The sequence below is a fragment of the Mercenaria mercenaria genome, chromosome 13 (assembly GCF_021730395.1).
Source record: "Mercenaria mercenaria strain notata chromosome 13, MADL_Memer_1, whole genome shotgun sequence".
Classification (NCBI taxonomy): Eukaryota; Metazoa; Mollusca; class Bivalvia; order Venerida; family Veneridae; genus Mercenaria; species Mercenaria mercenaria.
In genome coordinates this window covers 15,093,045-15,110,974 of record NC_069373.1, presented here as the reverse complement: position 1 = coordinate 15,110,974, position 17,930 = coordinate 15,093,045, and the positions used below count along the sequence as shown (strand labels likewise).

Below are 17,930 nucleotides of genomic sequence, written 5' to 3'. Positions count from 1 at the left end.
ATTATTATATGTTTTACCATAACATGAAAATGAAATATCATAGACAGTATCAGAAAAGCATTGCATACACTGATCAATATCGTATACACCTTGTAACAGGTTATCATTTATTTCGTTAAAACTGTTACATTTGCTATGCAACAGATTTAAAAACTCTTCATTTTCTGACGAGTTCCATACAATTTTATCAAATTCTACATAATCGTTCGGTATATCTTTTATACAACCACAAAGAGAAAATGTTAAAGGACAATGGTCAGAATATTCATTAACATCAAAAACAAACATATTAGAGATATTCTTATAACTATCAAGGTTTGAAATTACGTAGTCCACTAAGCTAGATACTGGTTTATTTCTATATACTGAATTGTAAGTACATTTACCATCGTCTTTTCTACCATTCAAAATACAAAGATTATTTTCCTTGCAAAGAGTCAATAATTTCGACCCATAATTATTAAACCCATTATCCCGATTTTCTCGCACAGGTAAATCAGCTCCAGATATACCTGTCTCAGGTAAATCGACATAACGGCTCAAATTAAGGTCAGTAATGTAATCCGGATAAATTCCCGTTCGGCTATTCAGGTCACCTAATAAATAGATATCTCCTTTATTACAATATTTACGTATTTCAGTATTCAAACATTCAAAGAAATCAAAATCATACAGAATAGAATTAATATTTCGGTATACAGCGGAGTCTTCCGGCGGAATATAACAAATGCAGAAATAAGTATCACTGTTAGACTTCAAGCAGAGTTTATCAATTTTAAACCAGATAAAACCTCTATGATCAATGTTTAATAATTGTATATAGTTTTTGTAATAGCTTTTATAATATACAATTACTCCTCCGCTGTAGCGTTTAGCCTTAGTATTAGATTTCGGACGTGGACAATTAAAGCAATCATAACCGTCAATATTAACGTTTTTACTAGAAGCATTCCAAGTTTCATTAAACAACAGAAAATCAAAATCACAAACAAAATTTAAGAAATCAGAGTCTTGTAATTTTGAACAAAGACCTTGCACATTCCATAAAAGGAACGATAAATGTCCCTGATCATTTTCCTAGCTCTCACTATAACCGGAGGATGCCACTGTATCGACAGTATACATTTTATTGTCACACAAAACTTTGTCTGTAGCATCCTTGCATGGTTCACTCTCAAGTTTGTTCGTAAGGTTGTGCTCGGTCCCTCCAAGGGACTGTTTAAAGTTAAGATAGAAATTCATTTACACAAGTTCTTCAAATGGACCGTTCAATGGATCTCCATCAAACTTGATCTGTAGCATCATTATAATGTTCCTTCCAAAATTTATTCAAATTCGGGCACTTAGCCCCTTTTAGGAACCGCTAGAGCTTCAAATAGATACACCTTGAAATGTCTTCTTCTCATGGAACACTGAATGGATCTGCGTCGAACCTGGCATTATTGTAAGGTCTGTTCCGAACCTTTTTTCAAATAAGGGCAGTCGACCCTTTTTAGGTGGCAGTCGTGCTAAAAATAGAAATTCCTTTAAACAACTTCTTCTCATGAACCGCTTGATGGACCCCCATCTAGCTTGATCTGAATGACTATTATGATGTCTTCCCCAAAATTTTTTTAAAAGGGGACACTCACCCCCTTTAAGGGCAACTACAGCTAAAACAGAAACACATTTAACCAACTTGTCATGAACCGCTTGATAAACCTTCATCAAGATTGGTTGGTAGGATTATAATGAGGTCCCCTCAAAAATGTTTTCGCCATATGACCTATTACTATGTCTGTATGGCTGCTAAACCCAACAAAAAAAGAACAAAACAAGGTCAAACAGTCATGGCCTGGTAAGCGACTTAGAGCCACCATGCCCGTCTTGTATCATTTCTTATAAAATGTTAAATGATCCTCCTTTAAAATGAAATATTTAAAACCCAGAGTATTTCTCCTTTTTTTTTTTTGCAGTATAAGTTCTAGATTTACATTGGCATTTGATAGATTTTGAGATATTTCAACAATATTATCTAAGAGACAAGTTTTAATACCACGTGCAGCTTCTGAATTCATTTATTTTTAACCATCTTTGTTGCGCACGAAATTCAGAGAGGTAACTTTCAGTTCAAATTAATTCTGACTGGAATTGAAATCTTTGAGATATAATACACTTCTTATATGCATATATACAGAACAGAACACAACAGAACAGAACAAACCTTTCATTTTTTAGACCGGAGCTTACGCTCCTCATCCTTAAACAAAAATATTATATATAAAGGTCATACGTATTCATATATATAAATATCAAACATCCATACATTACACACAATTAATTATACGAGTATTAAAGAACAATATCAGTTACGGGCATAGTTCGCCTTTCGCGTATATCAAAGTACACCAACAATTATGAGAAGCAAGTCATCTTTCTTTAAAAATACGGAAAAGTTTTGTTTGTTTTTTTAAATATTGGCAAAATAACAAAATACCGGCCATTAAAAGCAATGAAAATAACCTAGGCCAGAAATCGGCTTCAGCAACGATCAAAAATAAGTTCAGTTGGGTCAAAAGTCTATTTTTCATAGTGTACTTGTTAAGTCTCCGGGGCGTAGTAAGATTAGCTAACATTATTACATATTAAAAAGTCTGAGCTAACAAAGAACTTGCGTTTTCAGCAATTCTATCCTTAATTAAGGAGAAACAGTGGCCTTGAGTTTCGAGTGGTACTCAGAGTTTTACCGACTTATTAGCGTCTCCTTCATATTACCAGTCCAAACAAATTAGGATCACGCCATGTGTTCCATAATGCTGACAATTCTGTTGACATTTTTGTTCTTGTATGTGAATTTTCTTTCTTTAACAAGGTCAGTCTAACATATATATCGTCGGGATTTTCTTCACAAATATTTAACCGTTTTTTATGAAAAGCTACATGCCATGTTATCAAATCTTTCTCCATTAAGTCGATTGGAAAGCCAGACATAACAACAATACAACAAACACGACTTTACAAATATGTTTAAAAGAAATTAATATTTTTTAGTTTCTTGGCTAACTTTGACTTTTATTGGAAACAGGGAGCTTTTTATATATTAAAACTATTAATACATCATTATATTGTACATAAAATCAAGACTACCAGTAGTTTTGTATACATAAATAGAAAACCATAGGTCGCTGTAATAGGTGCTGTGCTATTTAACCTAAAGTATTGACCGTTGTTAAGGGAAGTAATAAGAAATCATAATAAGTTATTCATGAAAAAGAAATTTTGCTAAAACAACACATTCTTCATTGCTCATGATATTAATGTTTCTCTGTAACAAGAAACATAAAAAACCTTTTGCGTACAAGTTTCTCCTACATCGTTATAATATATTGTCCCTGTAAGAAATTTATGTAAACATGTGACCGCTGCAACAGCGTAACGGTACACCAACGTACTTCTTATTTACGTCATCTGGCATACGTATGTTACGTAAAACAGCTTAATTTTTGAAGGAGAAGAAAAGGGTGTCTTTTTTTTAAATGACATTTTAATGAATAATTGCCATCAACGTAATTGTACTTTTTTTTATACGGTATCGCTTTTTCTAACATGACCGCTGGGTAAATTCGCTAGAAATTGAAGTATAAAATTTTGCCGCCCTAAGAAGGGCCTGTCCGGGGGAAAACAAGAACAATACAATATAGGAAACTTATGTGTGTACATATTTCCCATAATCTTTCTTGTTATTTATTTTGCATAATGGTAAAACTGTGTAATTGATATCAGGAGTATTCGGGCTTTAGTAGCATATGTAAATGATTCATTTGACATCACTTGTATTTCCGCCTGTTTCGTCCTGTCGTTATGTAGCTCCCGCAAAATGGACAGAACAATTATTTTTCTTGTTTTGTGTTTCTTTTTCGTTGCCTGTCGCCTAAACCAAAGAGAAAGCACAAAAGACTTGTAGCGCGGCAGAACGAAAGACCGACACCGATGCACACGCCGATATCAACATCATAAAACTTTCATCTTGTCATTCTGGTGAGGCAACAGCTTCACACAACGACACAACGATAAATTAGAAAATGTTGTTCTATCGCCCCCATAAAAATGATATCTTCTTATTTCCCACTGTATAATTCAACCGTCACTGTCACGATAACAAAATGAAATGAGAAGACGACAGTATTTATTCTAGCTTTTAGTCGTTGTTGAAATAAAAAGAGGACAACCATAAGCTAACGTATCTTTCTAGCAGTTTCCTTACCTTTGTAAATGTTATCGGAAATTACAGAAATAAAATATATTTAAACTTAAGAACGACAAAATGACAAATTAGTTGTTCATGCGCGAGAAACTGAACAGCTTTTCCTGATTGGTCGTTGTGTCATCCGCTCTCGTTCCCAACATTTACGGCAGAACACTAAAATACAAATAAAACTTTCGTTTTGCAATTCTGTAATTGTTGCTCCGTTGACAGGACGGCACAAAGGCATAGTGAAATGTTGTTGGGGTGGCGACAGAATGCCATTTGGTTCATATTGCCATGGAATGACTTCTATTTTGATTAAATATTGAAATGTTCGTAACAGCTGGATTTCTGAACCGATTTTGGACTTCTTTCACTGGCTTAAATAATTTCAGATGGAATTGTCATTGTAACAATGCTGCCCTTCTCTTTAAGTTTATCTTTCACTGTCGTTCAAATAAGTGTTACTATATCACTCTAGTTGCGTCTTCTTGGTGTAACCCTAAAAACTGATTTTATCCAATGACAAATCACTTTTTGGGATATAGTGCACTTAGTATAGTACATATACCTTGGAATACCATTTTTATTTAGAAGGAGTTGTGACATGTTAGCTGTTTTAGATCAACTTGCCAGTTACTTACAGAAGAGAAAGCAAGCAAGAGTAACCTTTTTGGTACTCGATCGTAATACCGGTCCGTTTCCATAGCTTGAAACATGTACTAGTAAAAGAATGTCATAAATTTTATTGTTTCCAGAGTATTCAGTTTACATCTTAAAATGCTTATGTATAAGTCTATATAATCATTAAAAATTCTGCATGCCGAGTACATGTACTTATGTCATACAGTACTTAAGAGAATATGAGTTCAATAAACCTCGACACAGTGACCTGTTTGTGTATAAATTAGTCAATCGTATTCATTAGTTAGTCATAAAAGCACCACTGCCTGATACATGTAGTATTGCTTTATTTTTTTTCAATTGTGTATTGAAATACAACGGTGGAGTATCCCACTGTTTGAAACAGTGGGATTTTCATTTTATGTATTTATTTTCACTAGTTTCGGAATTCTGTCCAGTTACTTTTGACCTTACAAGAATGTGAATTATAAAATAAACATCAGAAATACATAAAGAGTATATAAATACCTAACAACATGTTGAGGTCACGGCTGTGTGTGTATGACTTTACCCAGTGCACATGACATTGCACGGTATAATTCGATTAAAAAAAAGAGAATAAACCGATTTTTTTTCAGTGCGAGATCGAAAGTATCTTTCATCCGTGAACATCAGACTTAAAATGTTTGCTCGTGGCTGCGCTACTCATGAAAATAGTGCATTTCATGTCCACTCGGTGAAAGATATTTAATGATTTTGCACTGAACAAAACTCACATAATATCCTCTATATGAACGACAGTCAATGACAATATAGTGAAAAGTAGACTATATGATCATATTTTGTATCAGGCTATCTATTGTAAACAAAATCAAATTATTGCGGTTTAACTATAAATTGCTTTAAAACAGTTTGGAGTCCACAGAAAGCATTGTTATGCAGACCAAATAAGCGAAACCAAATTGCACAAAACCTTATACCGTCAGCATTCGCAAATGGTGTTTATTGTCCTTCTGTCCAGGTATCAAGGATTCTATCGAACCCTTACCCTGTTGAAGTTCTATGATGAACGTGTCCATCTTTCAATTTGGACAGTACCATTAACTGTTAAAAGGGATATTTACCAAAAAGATACTGACTAAATAGCGAACAGTGCATATCTTGATCAGACTGCACGTATGTGCAGGCTGATCATGATCTACACTGTTCGCTAAGGCAGAATCAATCCTGCCCAGTATGTTAAGGGTAAAAAAAGCAGAAATGCTCTTTTAGCTAAGCACTGCTTAATTGATTAATATCTTAAGGCATAATAGCGGTGTATGTAGATCTCAGCTAAATATATAATGTATAAACAACATTATACTGGTATAGGTGTCCTTTAGACAAAAAACAACTCATCCAAAATGTAAAACAGTAGCAATGTCAGCACTACATTATTAATAACGCAAATTTAATGCATGTATATTAACTGGATATTTAAACTTTGAAAGAAAGATATTTTTCGCTTGTGGTGCTTCTATCTACTTGCCTTGTGTTATATTTCTTTTTTTCGATTAATCATTGCCAAACGGAAAACTCATGAAAAGAAAACGAAAACATTTTTTTTTTCAAAGTTCATTAAACCAATGGCAACGTACCAAAATTCGAACACAAAGTTTACTGGCTACATGTATATAACTAATCGTACTGAAATTTTGCTTAGGTCTACAGTTTTGTCAAGTACCATGTCTCCGTTACAAGACGACTATAAAAGCCCTGGGTAATATGGGAAGGCCAATTAGAATTTCTTTAACTAGTGAGTAACTGGTATAAAATTATACTTGGACTCCTAGCTAAGAGAGGAACTGGTAAGTTAAAATATTTTTATTATATGATACATTTCAGTTTTATGAGATATTCTGTAGGGATAAAAGTATAGTCTTTTTAAACTGTTCATCTGAAGCATAACAGAACGAAAAAAGTCATAATATTCAAATGATCTTCTCTTTTTCAATATGTTACAAGTCATATATAAAACTTTTATCATGTTGAATTAGGAACATAGAAATTAGAGTTTATACATAATTCCTAAAAAGAAAATGAAAAATAAATTATTTTACCCACACATTTTGTGTTAGAAATTGCTGTTAGATTTATTTGTTTAGCTCACATTTAATTTGGGTCAATACTCATAGGCGAGCATATATAGCGGGGCACATGGCTGCTGACGCATAGATACCGTCCGCAACAGTTTTTTCACGATTACACGAACACATGATTCTACAGGTCTCGGAGGATAGAAGTAGACTTTTTTCTTTTTTTAAAAAAAAAAAAATTGATAGCTGTCAGAATATCAAATTTATGGCCAAAAATGTAATTCTCATTGTTAAAATAGGGCAAAATTACAATTGATTTTTTTAAAAGAATTTTACATATTTTTCATGGAAATATTGCTTTAACGCTAAGATGTCCTGAAAGTTTTATATCAATTCAGCAACAATAAAAGCCAAAATTTAAATTATAAAAGATGCTGATGTCCAGTTTGGCTAAAATTTACAATGGGGAATACTCCGTTCAAATCGTTTTTGATGATAAAAGGAATTTTGAAAAATTAAAAAATGTTCCTATTATCACTATCAGAGTTATTTTAAATAGATAAATCAAGGAAACTCTTGATACAGAAAAAGTTAATCAAAAATCATTATTTAAAAATAAAAACCTAAATAATGCCAAAAAAACGCGAATTTAATAATTGTTCAGCGTCTGGGTTAATCAGACGGTCAGATTGTTTTGTATTTGTGAAGTGGAGGCACTGCTCATAAGAAAAATAGTACTTCCTAGGATCGCTTTAAATTAGTCGGATTACTGGGTTAACAACTTTGGAATTCTGCATACGCACTTGCCAAATTTCTTTTGTAACATCAATTTCAAGGGAATTTCTAATATTAGAAACAACTTCCGCCAACTTCTTCGGATTAAAAAAGGCATTTCCCATTTCTGTGCAACTGCCAAATTGCTTTGTCAATTATAATATATCAAAACCCTAAAAACTCAATATGCCATTCAATAAGTTTAACAATTTTAAGACATTACAAACAATCAGAGATCTATAAAATGAAGTTGCTGTTTCTTTAAATCGATACACATTTTTAGTTTTAATATTTTTGACCGTAATTTTGAACAGACGATGGCTGTATGCTTTATAACTAACCCACCAGAGAGCAGACGCAGTACTATGTTAATATCGTAATGCATTTGAAATATCACAAAATAGCAATAAATATAATAAAAAACTGACATAAGACGAGTTTATTACCTTATACGGAAAATCATAATATAAAAGCAAAATGATGTCGTCTACCGGCCACATCTAAGAGGATAACATGTTTTTGTCATAATATACATTAGATAATACATACTACACAAAAATTCAGTATTCAAAAAAGCTAAACATTTACTAATTATGATTTTTGTAACTTTTTTAACCGTTCCAAATCGTAAAATGAATAAAAAATATGTAATATCAGGGCACGATTCTGTAAATTTTTTGTTATGATATGAACAATGATAAAATTGAGCCGCATCATGAGAAAACCAACATAGTGCATTTGCGACCAGCATGGATCCAGACCAGCCTGCGCATCCGCGCAGTCTGGTCAGGATCCATGCTCTACACCAACAGATACAGATTTAAAACATTAAAAACTTACAGCATAACACACTGTTTCCTTTGTACATGTAAAGAAAAATCTTTAATATGTTTACATAAACTTCTTTTTCAGTTCAACATGAAGCTGTTATTGCTGGTTGTCGGCTGCCTGTGGGTTACAACAACTCTGGGTAGACCATCACAGAACAGTATGTATTTACAGATTTTACTTAGAATTGTCGGCCATATAACTTGCGTTAAGGTGTCTATAGACCATTTTGCATGCTGAAGATTATTAGAATAAGCTCAAGTCCCTGTGAAGATTACGCCGCGTCGGAAGTTGAAGCCAACAAATGCAACGGCAAAACGTAAATATTCCCGTTTCCGTCAAGACGGCTGAGGTCCAAACATTAGACCTAACAGTACTGAAGGAACAAGTAAGCTAGTGTTTGCACGAGTAACTTTACACTAATTTTTTCTCTTTGGGTGGTCACAGAGTCATAAATTTAAGGCAAATTTTTGTTTAATTTGAAAACAAACTGAAATAGAAGCTTTAATGACGTGCTTTTCAGTGAATTATCGAAGTATTAGATCAGAAGATACATGTACCATACATCTCTCACAGTGTTTTCGTTGATATTTTCTCCGAGGTACATTTTACCCGATGGTTAATGCAAAATATTACAGTTATAGAGAAAATTAAATTACCTTTAATTTGGAATAAAACAGTGAATATGCTATAATTATTTGATATACGCACATACAAATGATAAGGTATCCTACCTCGGCTTCAACTTTTGACGCGACGTTAAAACGATTTTTACGAACTAATGCCTAGCAATCCACGTAACTCTTGCATGTCAAATTTGGCTAGTGTATGCAGATTATCTTCTGATTCCAAAATACCTGTAGTCATTGCACTTCATTAAATCATGGTGAGAAAACGTTCTGTACATGTGACTAAAATCAGGGCTTATATCAAAGGTAAAAATAAACATGCTTTATGCGCAAAAATATATCTATTGTTTATGGGAATAATGAGGCGTCATACAGCACCGTTACTCGTTTAAAATCAGGGAAGAGCACTGAGAGAACAAGAGGGGTGTGGATCGTCCAAAAGCAGCAACAATCAAACAAAGTATAGCCATTATATAAGAACTGCTTACCAAGGATGCCATGAAAAAGGGAGTTGCATTAGTCATGTCTTGGAAATGCATTCATGAGCGTTTGTTTGTGTATTATATAACATACAGTTGAACACCATGTAGTATTCAACTTATATATCTTGAATTCTTAATGGCAGATTATTATTGTCTGTGTTTGTATTTCGTTTTACCCTCTCATAGAATATATTGTTTGATTAATGTGTAACCTTCTAAAATTATTATTATTATTATTATTATTATTATTATTGTTGTTGTTGTAGATCTTCTTAAAATCGTGCCACATGCTGTTGAGAAGAGAGATGCCGACTTGGCTCTTGACAATCTGTTAGGTATGTTTTAAAGCTACTTTTTAGAATGTGAAATTGAAAGCAAAAGAGCGCTCACTTAGCTGGCAAACAGTAACAAAATGGCTGCCCTAGCGCACAGTAAGGCTTCTGGGTAAAGGAATTCGGTATTTAACGGCGAATATTCTAATACACGGCCTTATATGCAATGTAAATGTTCGTTGGGGGTATATTCAACAGCTTAAAGACAAACTGTCAGGGAATGTGGCACAATTTATTATACAACGCGCATACTTTGAGAATGAATAGGGTGTATTAATCAATTTTGTATGTAGCTGTCAAGGGAGAAACGCCGTTAGTGAACATAATAAAGAGCAAACAATTACTATGCCAGGGAATATGAAACCACTTACTGTACACCATTTTAAAGGTATTTATATTGTCTTTCAAATGCTTGAACATGCAATGTTCTATCTTGGGGAAAGTACTTCTAACGGCATTCTCATAGAAGACATAAGGTAGAAGATTGAATGAACTACCTAAATCATACCAGAGATAAAAACCTGGGCCATAATGAATTTGAAAGACAGTAAATATCTTTAAATATCTGTAAAATGATGTATGATGAATTGTATTATATATTCACTGAAAAGGAACCTGTACCGCACATTTTTAAGCTCCGTCGACCAATAAACGTTAGTGTTTGCACGATGTTACTGCTGTTTCTGTTACTGTTGGCCAAAAAGTGGTTATCTTATAACTGCTAAGTGTCGTCGACGACAGTTAGTAGTTTACCATTGAAATGTTTGAAAGTACGCCGAATTTAACAATTATCAATGTTTCACTATTGAAACCAGAATTATTTGACCACGTACAAGTAGAATTATTTTTTTCTATAACGAAATTTAATTAGAATGTGGAAAGCAGCTTTAACAGTGTTGAGCCAAATACTGAATTTCGTTTCACACCTATATGTTTTTAACCAGTAGAAAACTTTTCTTCACGTGACGGTACAATAGGAAGCAGTATTGCACTGAGTGATTTAAAATGCATTCACAGTTTATTTAGTATAATTAACGAAATCCGAAAACTAAAGTCCAAACACTCATTTTTTTTTTTTTTTTTTTTTTTTGTATTTGATGGTTCCATATTTTTTCCCCTTTTTTACCTCCCTTGTATATAGCAATGACAGTAAATTTGAGAAAACTTCTCGATAACCTTCATATTTTTGAACGAAACATATAAGTTTCATTATCATCCATCAGAGGTTCGTCAAACTCCCCGAGTTCATCTGGGGTACCACGGTAGACCTCTGGTGTCTGGTATGCGAGAATGATAAGTGTGAGTACTCAATTTCTTAGTTAGAACATTTCTTTTATGATGATTATAGTTTCGGTTCAAAATTTGATGAAAAGTTGTTTTTGGATTTTTTTTTAAAAAAATTGCATTTGGACTAAATGTTACATTTTTTCAAGTGTTAAACTTTGCCTTATATTACGGGCACAATCTTGTTTAATTAACACACTTTTATCAGAGAAGAACATGAACTTAACAATATATCAGTGTTTGCGGTTATATTCAGAAGTGCCAAAAATCCAAAACAACTTTTCATAAATTTTTTATCCGAAACCATAATCGTCCGACAGGAAAAGTTATATGTTATTGCTGCAGCTATATACAAGGGAAGTTATTCCAAATTACCCTTCACGAGGAATCGGAAGAGTTGTCCCGTCATATCTGAAAAAAAAAATATAGATTATTGGACTAGAGTCCAGTACATATTAAAAAATAAGTTCTTTTGGACGGTAGATTTCGGATGTTGCTATATATACTAAAGAACCTTTGAGTGCATTTTAAATCACAAAGTGCAATAAATTGTCACGTGATAGAAAGATTAATAACTGTATTGTATCCCATAATATGAGGCTGGTGTACTGCTTGATTATGCCTTCTTGTCAAAATGGCACTCCTAGTGCCATAATTGCCCAAAGGCTTTAGCCCGAAACTAGATGTGCCATCATGGCTAGAGTAGCTATTGTGATGGACCTGTGTACGTTATTCGTCTTAATTCGTCCGTTCTCGAAAACATTTCGCAGTTAGAACTCTTGAAGCCACAATTTTAGCCTAATCTTAACGAAATATGTTCACAATTTTTTCATCAATAAAATTTCAGGCGAGTCTGTTACAGGGTCACTTGGGGTCAAAAACTAAGCCATAAGGTCAAATAATAAAACCATAGAGATAACATTTTCGACCTGGTGTTCTTAAAATAGTGTTAAGATGTTTGTGTCATTAAATACTTAATTATCTTACTTACAAAGCTAGGTCACCAGTTATCAGGTGAAATCGGAGAAAAACAAGTTTAATACTCCAGACAAAACTTTGTCAGAATGTAGTATATTTAATACTTACTTCCAGCATGAAGGTCAAACACTAGGGCACTAGATAAATAATAGAAAAAAAACCTTGTTAATACTCTGGATGCCATATTTTATACATGATCTTCGTACAACTGTCTTAGAATTGTTGTCTCTATTAAGCTTCCTACATTACCTAGTTTTATTAGGTAATCTGAGACCAAAGGCTATGTCGCTAGGTCAAATAACTGAAAACCTTGTAAACACCCTGTAGGCCTGTAGGTAACATTTTCTACCTGATCTTCACAAACTTTGTCCGAGTATTTGTCTTTATTATGAAATATAGATAAAATTCCAAACTGGGTTATCTGAGGAAAAACAAAATTTGTATGCCATATCGTCTACCTAATATTCCTTTGTCCCAATACTTATCTCTTTCAAATCTACATCAAACACAGAATTGCGTAAGCTGAGGTCAAACACTAGGCCACAATGTTAAATCAAAGAAAAGACATTGTTAAGAAATCAGGCCCTTCAAGAAATCTTGTCCGACTGTTTGTCGCTGAAGATATAAAGTCAGTCATCTAGGATAAAAATATAAGTAACCATGAAAAGATCCGCCTGTGGTCAGAAATTTGTTAAAATGAAATATAGGTCAACCTGGATTCTTGATCATCTATGGTAAGCACTAGATCAGGTGAGCTATAAAATCCTATTTAAATACTTAGTGCTTTTATGCCTACAAATTATTTTCTTTTACAATTATTCCTAGCTGATGGACATGGACACGATGGTCATACACATGATAACGACACTCACCCCCATGATCAATCCCACAATCACGATGGGCATCATCATCACTCTCATACGCATGGGGATGACCACGATCATGATCACCATCATGAAACGCACCATTCGTCGTCTTCCCACGATAGCCACAGTTCTGATTCGTCACATCACGACGATACTCACCATGACGGATCCCATCACTCAGGTCATCATGACACACACGGTTCTCACCACTCTGGTCATCATGACACACACGGTTCTCACCACACGGATCATCATGATACCCACGGTTCTCACCACACGGATCATCATGATACCCACGGTTCTCACCACTCAGGTCATCATGACGATTCTCACCATACGCAGCATCATGATACACATAGTTCGTCATCCCACGATGATAGCCACAGTTCTGATTCGTCACATCACAAGGATTCTCACCACTCAGGTCATCATGATACCCACGGTTCTCACCACACGGATCATCATGATACCCACGGTTCTCACCACACGGATCATCATGATACCCACGGTTCTCACCACTCGGGTCATCATGATACCCACGGTTCTCACCACTCAGGTCATCATGATACACACGGTTCTCACCACTCGGGTCATCATGATACCCACGGTTCTCACCACACAGATCATCATGATACCCACGGTTCTCACCACACGGATCATCATGATACCCACGGTTCTCACCACTCGGGTCATCATGACGATTCTCACCATACGCAGCATCATGATACACATAGTTCGTCATCCCACGATGATAGCCACAGTTCTGATTCGTCACATCACAAAGATTCTCACCACTCAGGTCATCATGATACCCACGGTTCTCACCACACGGATCATCATGATACCCACGGTTCTCACCACACGGATCATCATGATACCCACGGTTCTCACCACTCGGGTCATCATGACTCACACGGTTCTCATCATTCAGGTCATCATGATACCCACGATTCTCACCACTCAGGTCATCATGATACCCACGGTTCTCACCACTCGGGTCATCATGACACACACGGTTCTCACCACACGGATCATCATGATACCCACGGTTCTCACCACTCAGGTCATCATGATACTCACGGTTCTCACCACTCGGGTCATCATGATACCCACGGTTCTCACCACTCGGGTCATCATGATACCCACGGTTCTCACCACTCGGGTCATCATGATACCCACGGTTCTCACCACACGGATCATCATGATACCCACGGTTCTCACCACACGGGTCATCATGACTCACATGGTTCTCACCATGATGGATCTCACTCGCAACATCAAGATTCGTCCCACAGTTCTGATTCATCTCACAGCTCTAGTTCATCGCACCACGACGATCATCATGACTCACATGGTTCTCACCACTCGGGTCATCATGATACCCATGGCTCACACCATAACGACTCTCATGGTTCTCATCACAGCCATACCAATGATACACATGACCATGATGATCATCATACACACGATAACGACACTCACCATCATGATGATACTCACCATACGCAGCATCATGATACACATAGTTCGTCATCCAGCGATGATAGCCACAGTTCTGATTCGTCACATCACGAAGATTCTCACCACTCAGGTCATCATGATACCCACGGTTCTCACCACACAGATCATCATGATACCCACGGTTCTCACCACACGGATCATCATGATACCCACGGTTCTCACCACTCAGGTCATCATGATACACACGGTTCTCACCACTCGGGTCATCATGACGATTCTCACCATACGCAGCATCATGATACACATAGTTCGTCATCCCACGATGATAGCCACAGTTCTGATTCGTCACATCACAAAGATTCTCACCACTCAGGTCATCATGATACCCACGGTTCTCACCACACAGATCATCATGATACCCACGGTTCTCACCACACGGATCATCATGATACCCACGGTTCTCACCACACAGATCATCATGATACCCACGATTCTCACCACACGGATCATCATGATACCCACGGTTCTCACCACACAGATCATCATGATACCCACGGTTCTCACCACACGGATCATCATGATACCCACGGTTCTCACCACACGGATCATCATGATACCCACGGTTCTCACCACTCGGGTCATCATGACGATTCTCACCATACGCAGCATCATGATACACATAGTTCGTCATCCCACGATGATAGCCACAGTTCTGATTCGTCACATCACAAAGATTCTCACCACTCAGGTCATCATGATACCCACGGTTCTCACCACACGGATCATCATGATACACACGGTTCTCACCACTCGGGTCATCATGATACCCACGGTTCTCACCACACGGATCATCATGATACCCACGGTTCTCACCACACGGATCATCATGATACCCACGGTTCTCACCACACGGATCATCATGATACCCACGGTTCTCACCACACAGATCATCATGATACCCACGGTTCTCACCACACGGATCATCATGATACCCACGGTTCTCACCACACGGATCATCATGATACCCACGGTTCTCACCACTCGGGTCATCATGACGATTCTCACCATACGCAGCATCATGATACACATAGTTCGTCATCCCACGATGATAGCCACAGTTCTGATTCGTCACATCACAAAGATTCTCACCACTCAGGTCATCATGATACCCACGGTTCTCACCACACGGATCATCATGATACACACGGTTCTCACCACTCGGGTCATCATGATACACACGGTTCTCACCACACGGATCATCATGATACCCACGGTTCTCACCACACGGATCATCATGATACCCACGGTTCTCACCACACGGATCATCATGATACCCACGGTTCTCACCACTCGGGTCATCATGATACCCACGGTTCTCACCACACGGATCATCATGATACCCACGGTTCTCACCACACGGATCATCATGATACCCACGGTTCTCACCACACGGATCATCATGATACCCACGGTTCACACCACACGGATGATCATGATACCCACGGTTCTCACCACACGGATCATCATGACTCACACGGTTCTCACCACACGGATGATCATGATTCACACGAATCCCATCACACGGATCATGATGATACTCACGGTTCTCACCATGACGATACTCACCACTCGCAACATGGTGATACCCACGATTCACACCATGACGATACTCACCACTCGCAACATGATGATACCCACGATTCTCACCATGACGATACTCACCACTCGCATCATGACCACCATGAACACAGAGAGAAAGATATTTCTGTTGAAGTTGACACTCACGTACATGTTCGTCATTAAGTTAAGCGTTATAATGAACATTCTAAGGCCTCAAAATCAATTTTATCAGAATTTTTATAATAAATATCTAGTACTGAAGAAGATAAACAAATCGGACATGGTTTGCTTAGGTATGGTAGTATTTAAACAATTTAGAATGATTATATTTTTGTCCGGGTCAATACTTGCTGTTTGAAATGAAGAATTTATCGCATATTGTTTTTTATTTTATTTTGTGGCAAATTCTGTAGTTTTCTTTAATTTAATTTTGTCATTACTGAAGTTCTTTTTTCATTAAAGCTCGGAATGGTGCAAGGAATAAGGTCAGTAATTCGGTTGAAAATGTGCTTCCGTGGTGTAGCGACAAATGTCCAAAGTAAATAGATCCTAATTTTCCCATGTTTTTGCGCAAATTCGTTTAGAACACACTTTTTCACTGCTAGAATACATTCTGCGTGAAATGAGACGGTTTTCATGTTTATACACCCAACATGGCAAATTTTGCAGATCGAGACCGGAAGTAGGTGTTTATTGTGCGGACAAGAGCAATGTGTGTCATTTTTAGGGTAGCAGACCGCAACGGACTGGCATTTCACTAGGAACTATTCAACCCCCTATTTTCTTTTCTTTTCTTTTCTTTTTTTCGTTAATCTATGATAGAACTTTCATGAAAAATAGGTGTAGGAAAAAGTGATGATCTATATAAGATACGTAAAGACGACCTGAAGTTGTCGTTTTTTATATGAAACAAAGAAGGAATTGAATTACTGACCTTCAACCTGCAAAGCTTATAATCTGGAGGAAACATGTCTCTAAATTATAAAAAAATAGGTCATAAAAATGCTATATAATACTAAACATCATCAGTGGTAATTTGTGTTTGAATTACATTTCTTGCTACATGAATTATTAGATTATTTTAAGTTTTGAATAAGTGTCGGAATTTTATGTTGCTTGTATTGTAAACAAAAACGAATGCAAAGACAATTAAATATTTCAAACTATTTTGCACTTTTTGTCTCTTGAGTATATTAATTTTGTTCATTTAACATCACATAATAGAAACAATGCATATGTAAAACAAATATATGAATAAAATATGTACGGTGTTCGTTTGGGTCATCGATATTTTTATTTCTGAACCCTACATCTCGGAAGTCGAAATAACAGAACTACGACGATGAAAGTCGAAAATACGATGGCGCAAACTCGAAACTACGATGGCGAAAGTCGAAATCACGATGAAGAAAACGCGATATCATTTCGCGTTTTCTCCATCGTGGTTTCGTGTTTTCATCATCGTGCTTTCGACTTTCGACTTCCGTCATCGTAGTTTCGACTTTCATCATCGTGCTTTCGACTTTTCCATCCACAGTCGAAAGCAAAATTGTCATTAGATATTAGATAAAATGTGGTGAAGTTAGCAGCCCAGTAGCCCAGCAGCGTGAAGTCCTGCTTTCCGTCTTGTTCTAATTTAGCCCCGTCCCAGTGCCTTCGGTGACGCAGAAAACAACTAAAGTTCATAATTACGCTTTTTATTTTAAGGTTTAAGATTTGTTATGAAAAAGTCATCACCTGATTATACCGTAA

General features: G+C 36.3%; 1 protein-coding gene across 4 annotated transcripts; it reads left to right on the top strand.

Annotated features, from left to right (window-relative positions):
* Positions 1–6,557: 6,557 nt before the first annotated feature.
* On the top strand, positions 6,558–17,451 carry LOC123529701 (histidine-rich glycoprotein-like). 4 transcript variants are annotated; one of them, XM_053521243.1, is made up of 6 exons: positions 6,558–6,696; positions 8,611–8,686; positions 9,904–9,972; positions 13,057–13,278; positions 14,062–14,123; positions 15,192–17,451. In XM_053521243.1, exons 2-6 carry the CDS (start codon positions 8,617–8,619, stop codon positions 16,359–16,361), a joined length of 1,593 nt encoding a protein of 530 aa, XP_053377218.1. In that variant the 5' UTR covers positions 6,558–6,696; positions 8,611–8,616; the 3' UTR covers positions 16,362–17,451. The 4 variants fall into 4 exon arrangements, with proteins under 4 accessions (XP_053377218.1, XP_053377217.1, XP_053377216.1 ...); XM_053521242.1 differs by lacking the exon at positions 14,062–14,123 and having other exon boundaries at positions 14,689–17,451; XM_053521241.1 differs by having other exon boundaries at positions 14,062–17,451.
* The last annotated feature ends 479 nt before the right edge of the window (positions 17,452–17,930 follow it).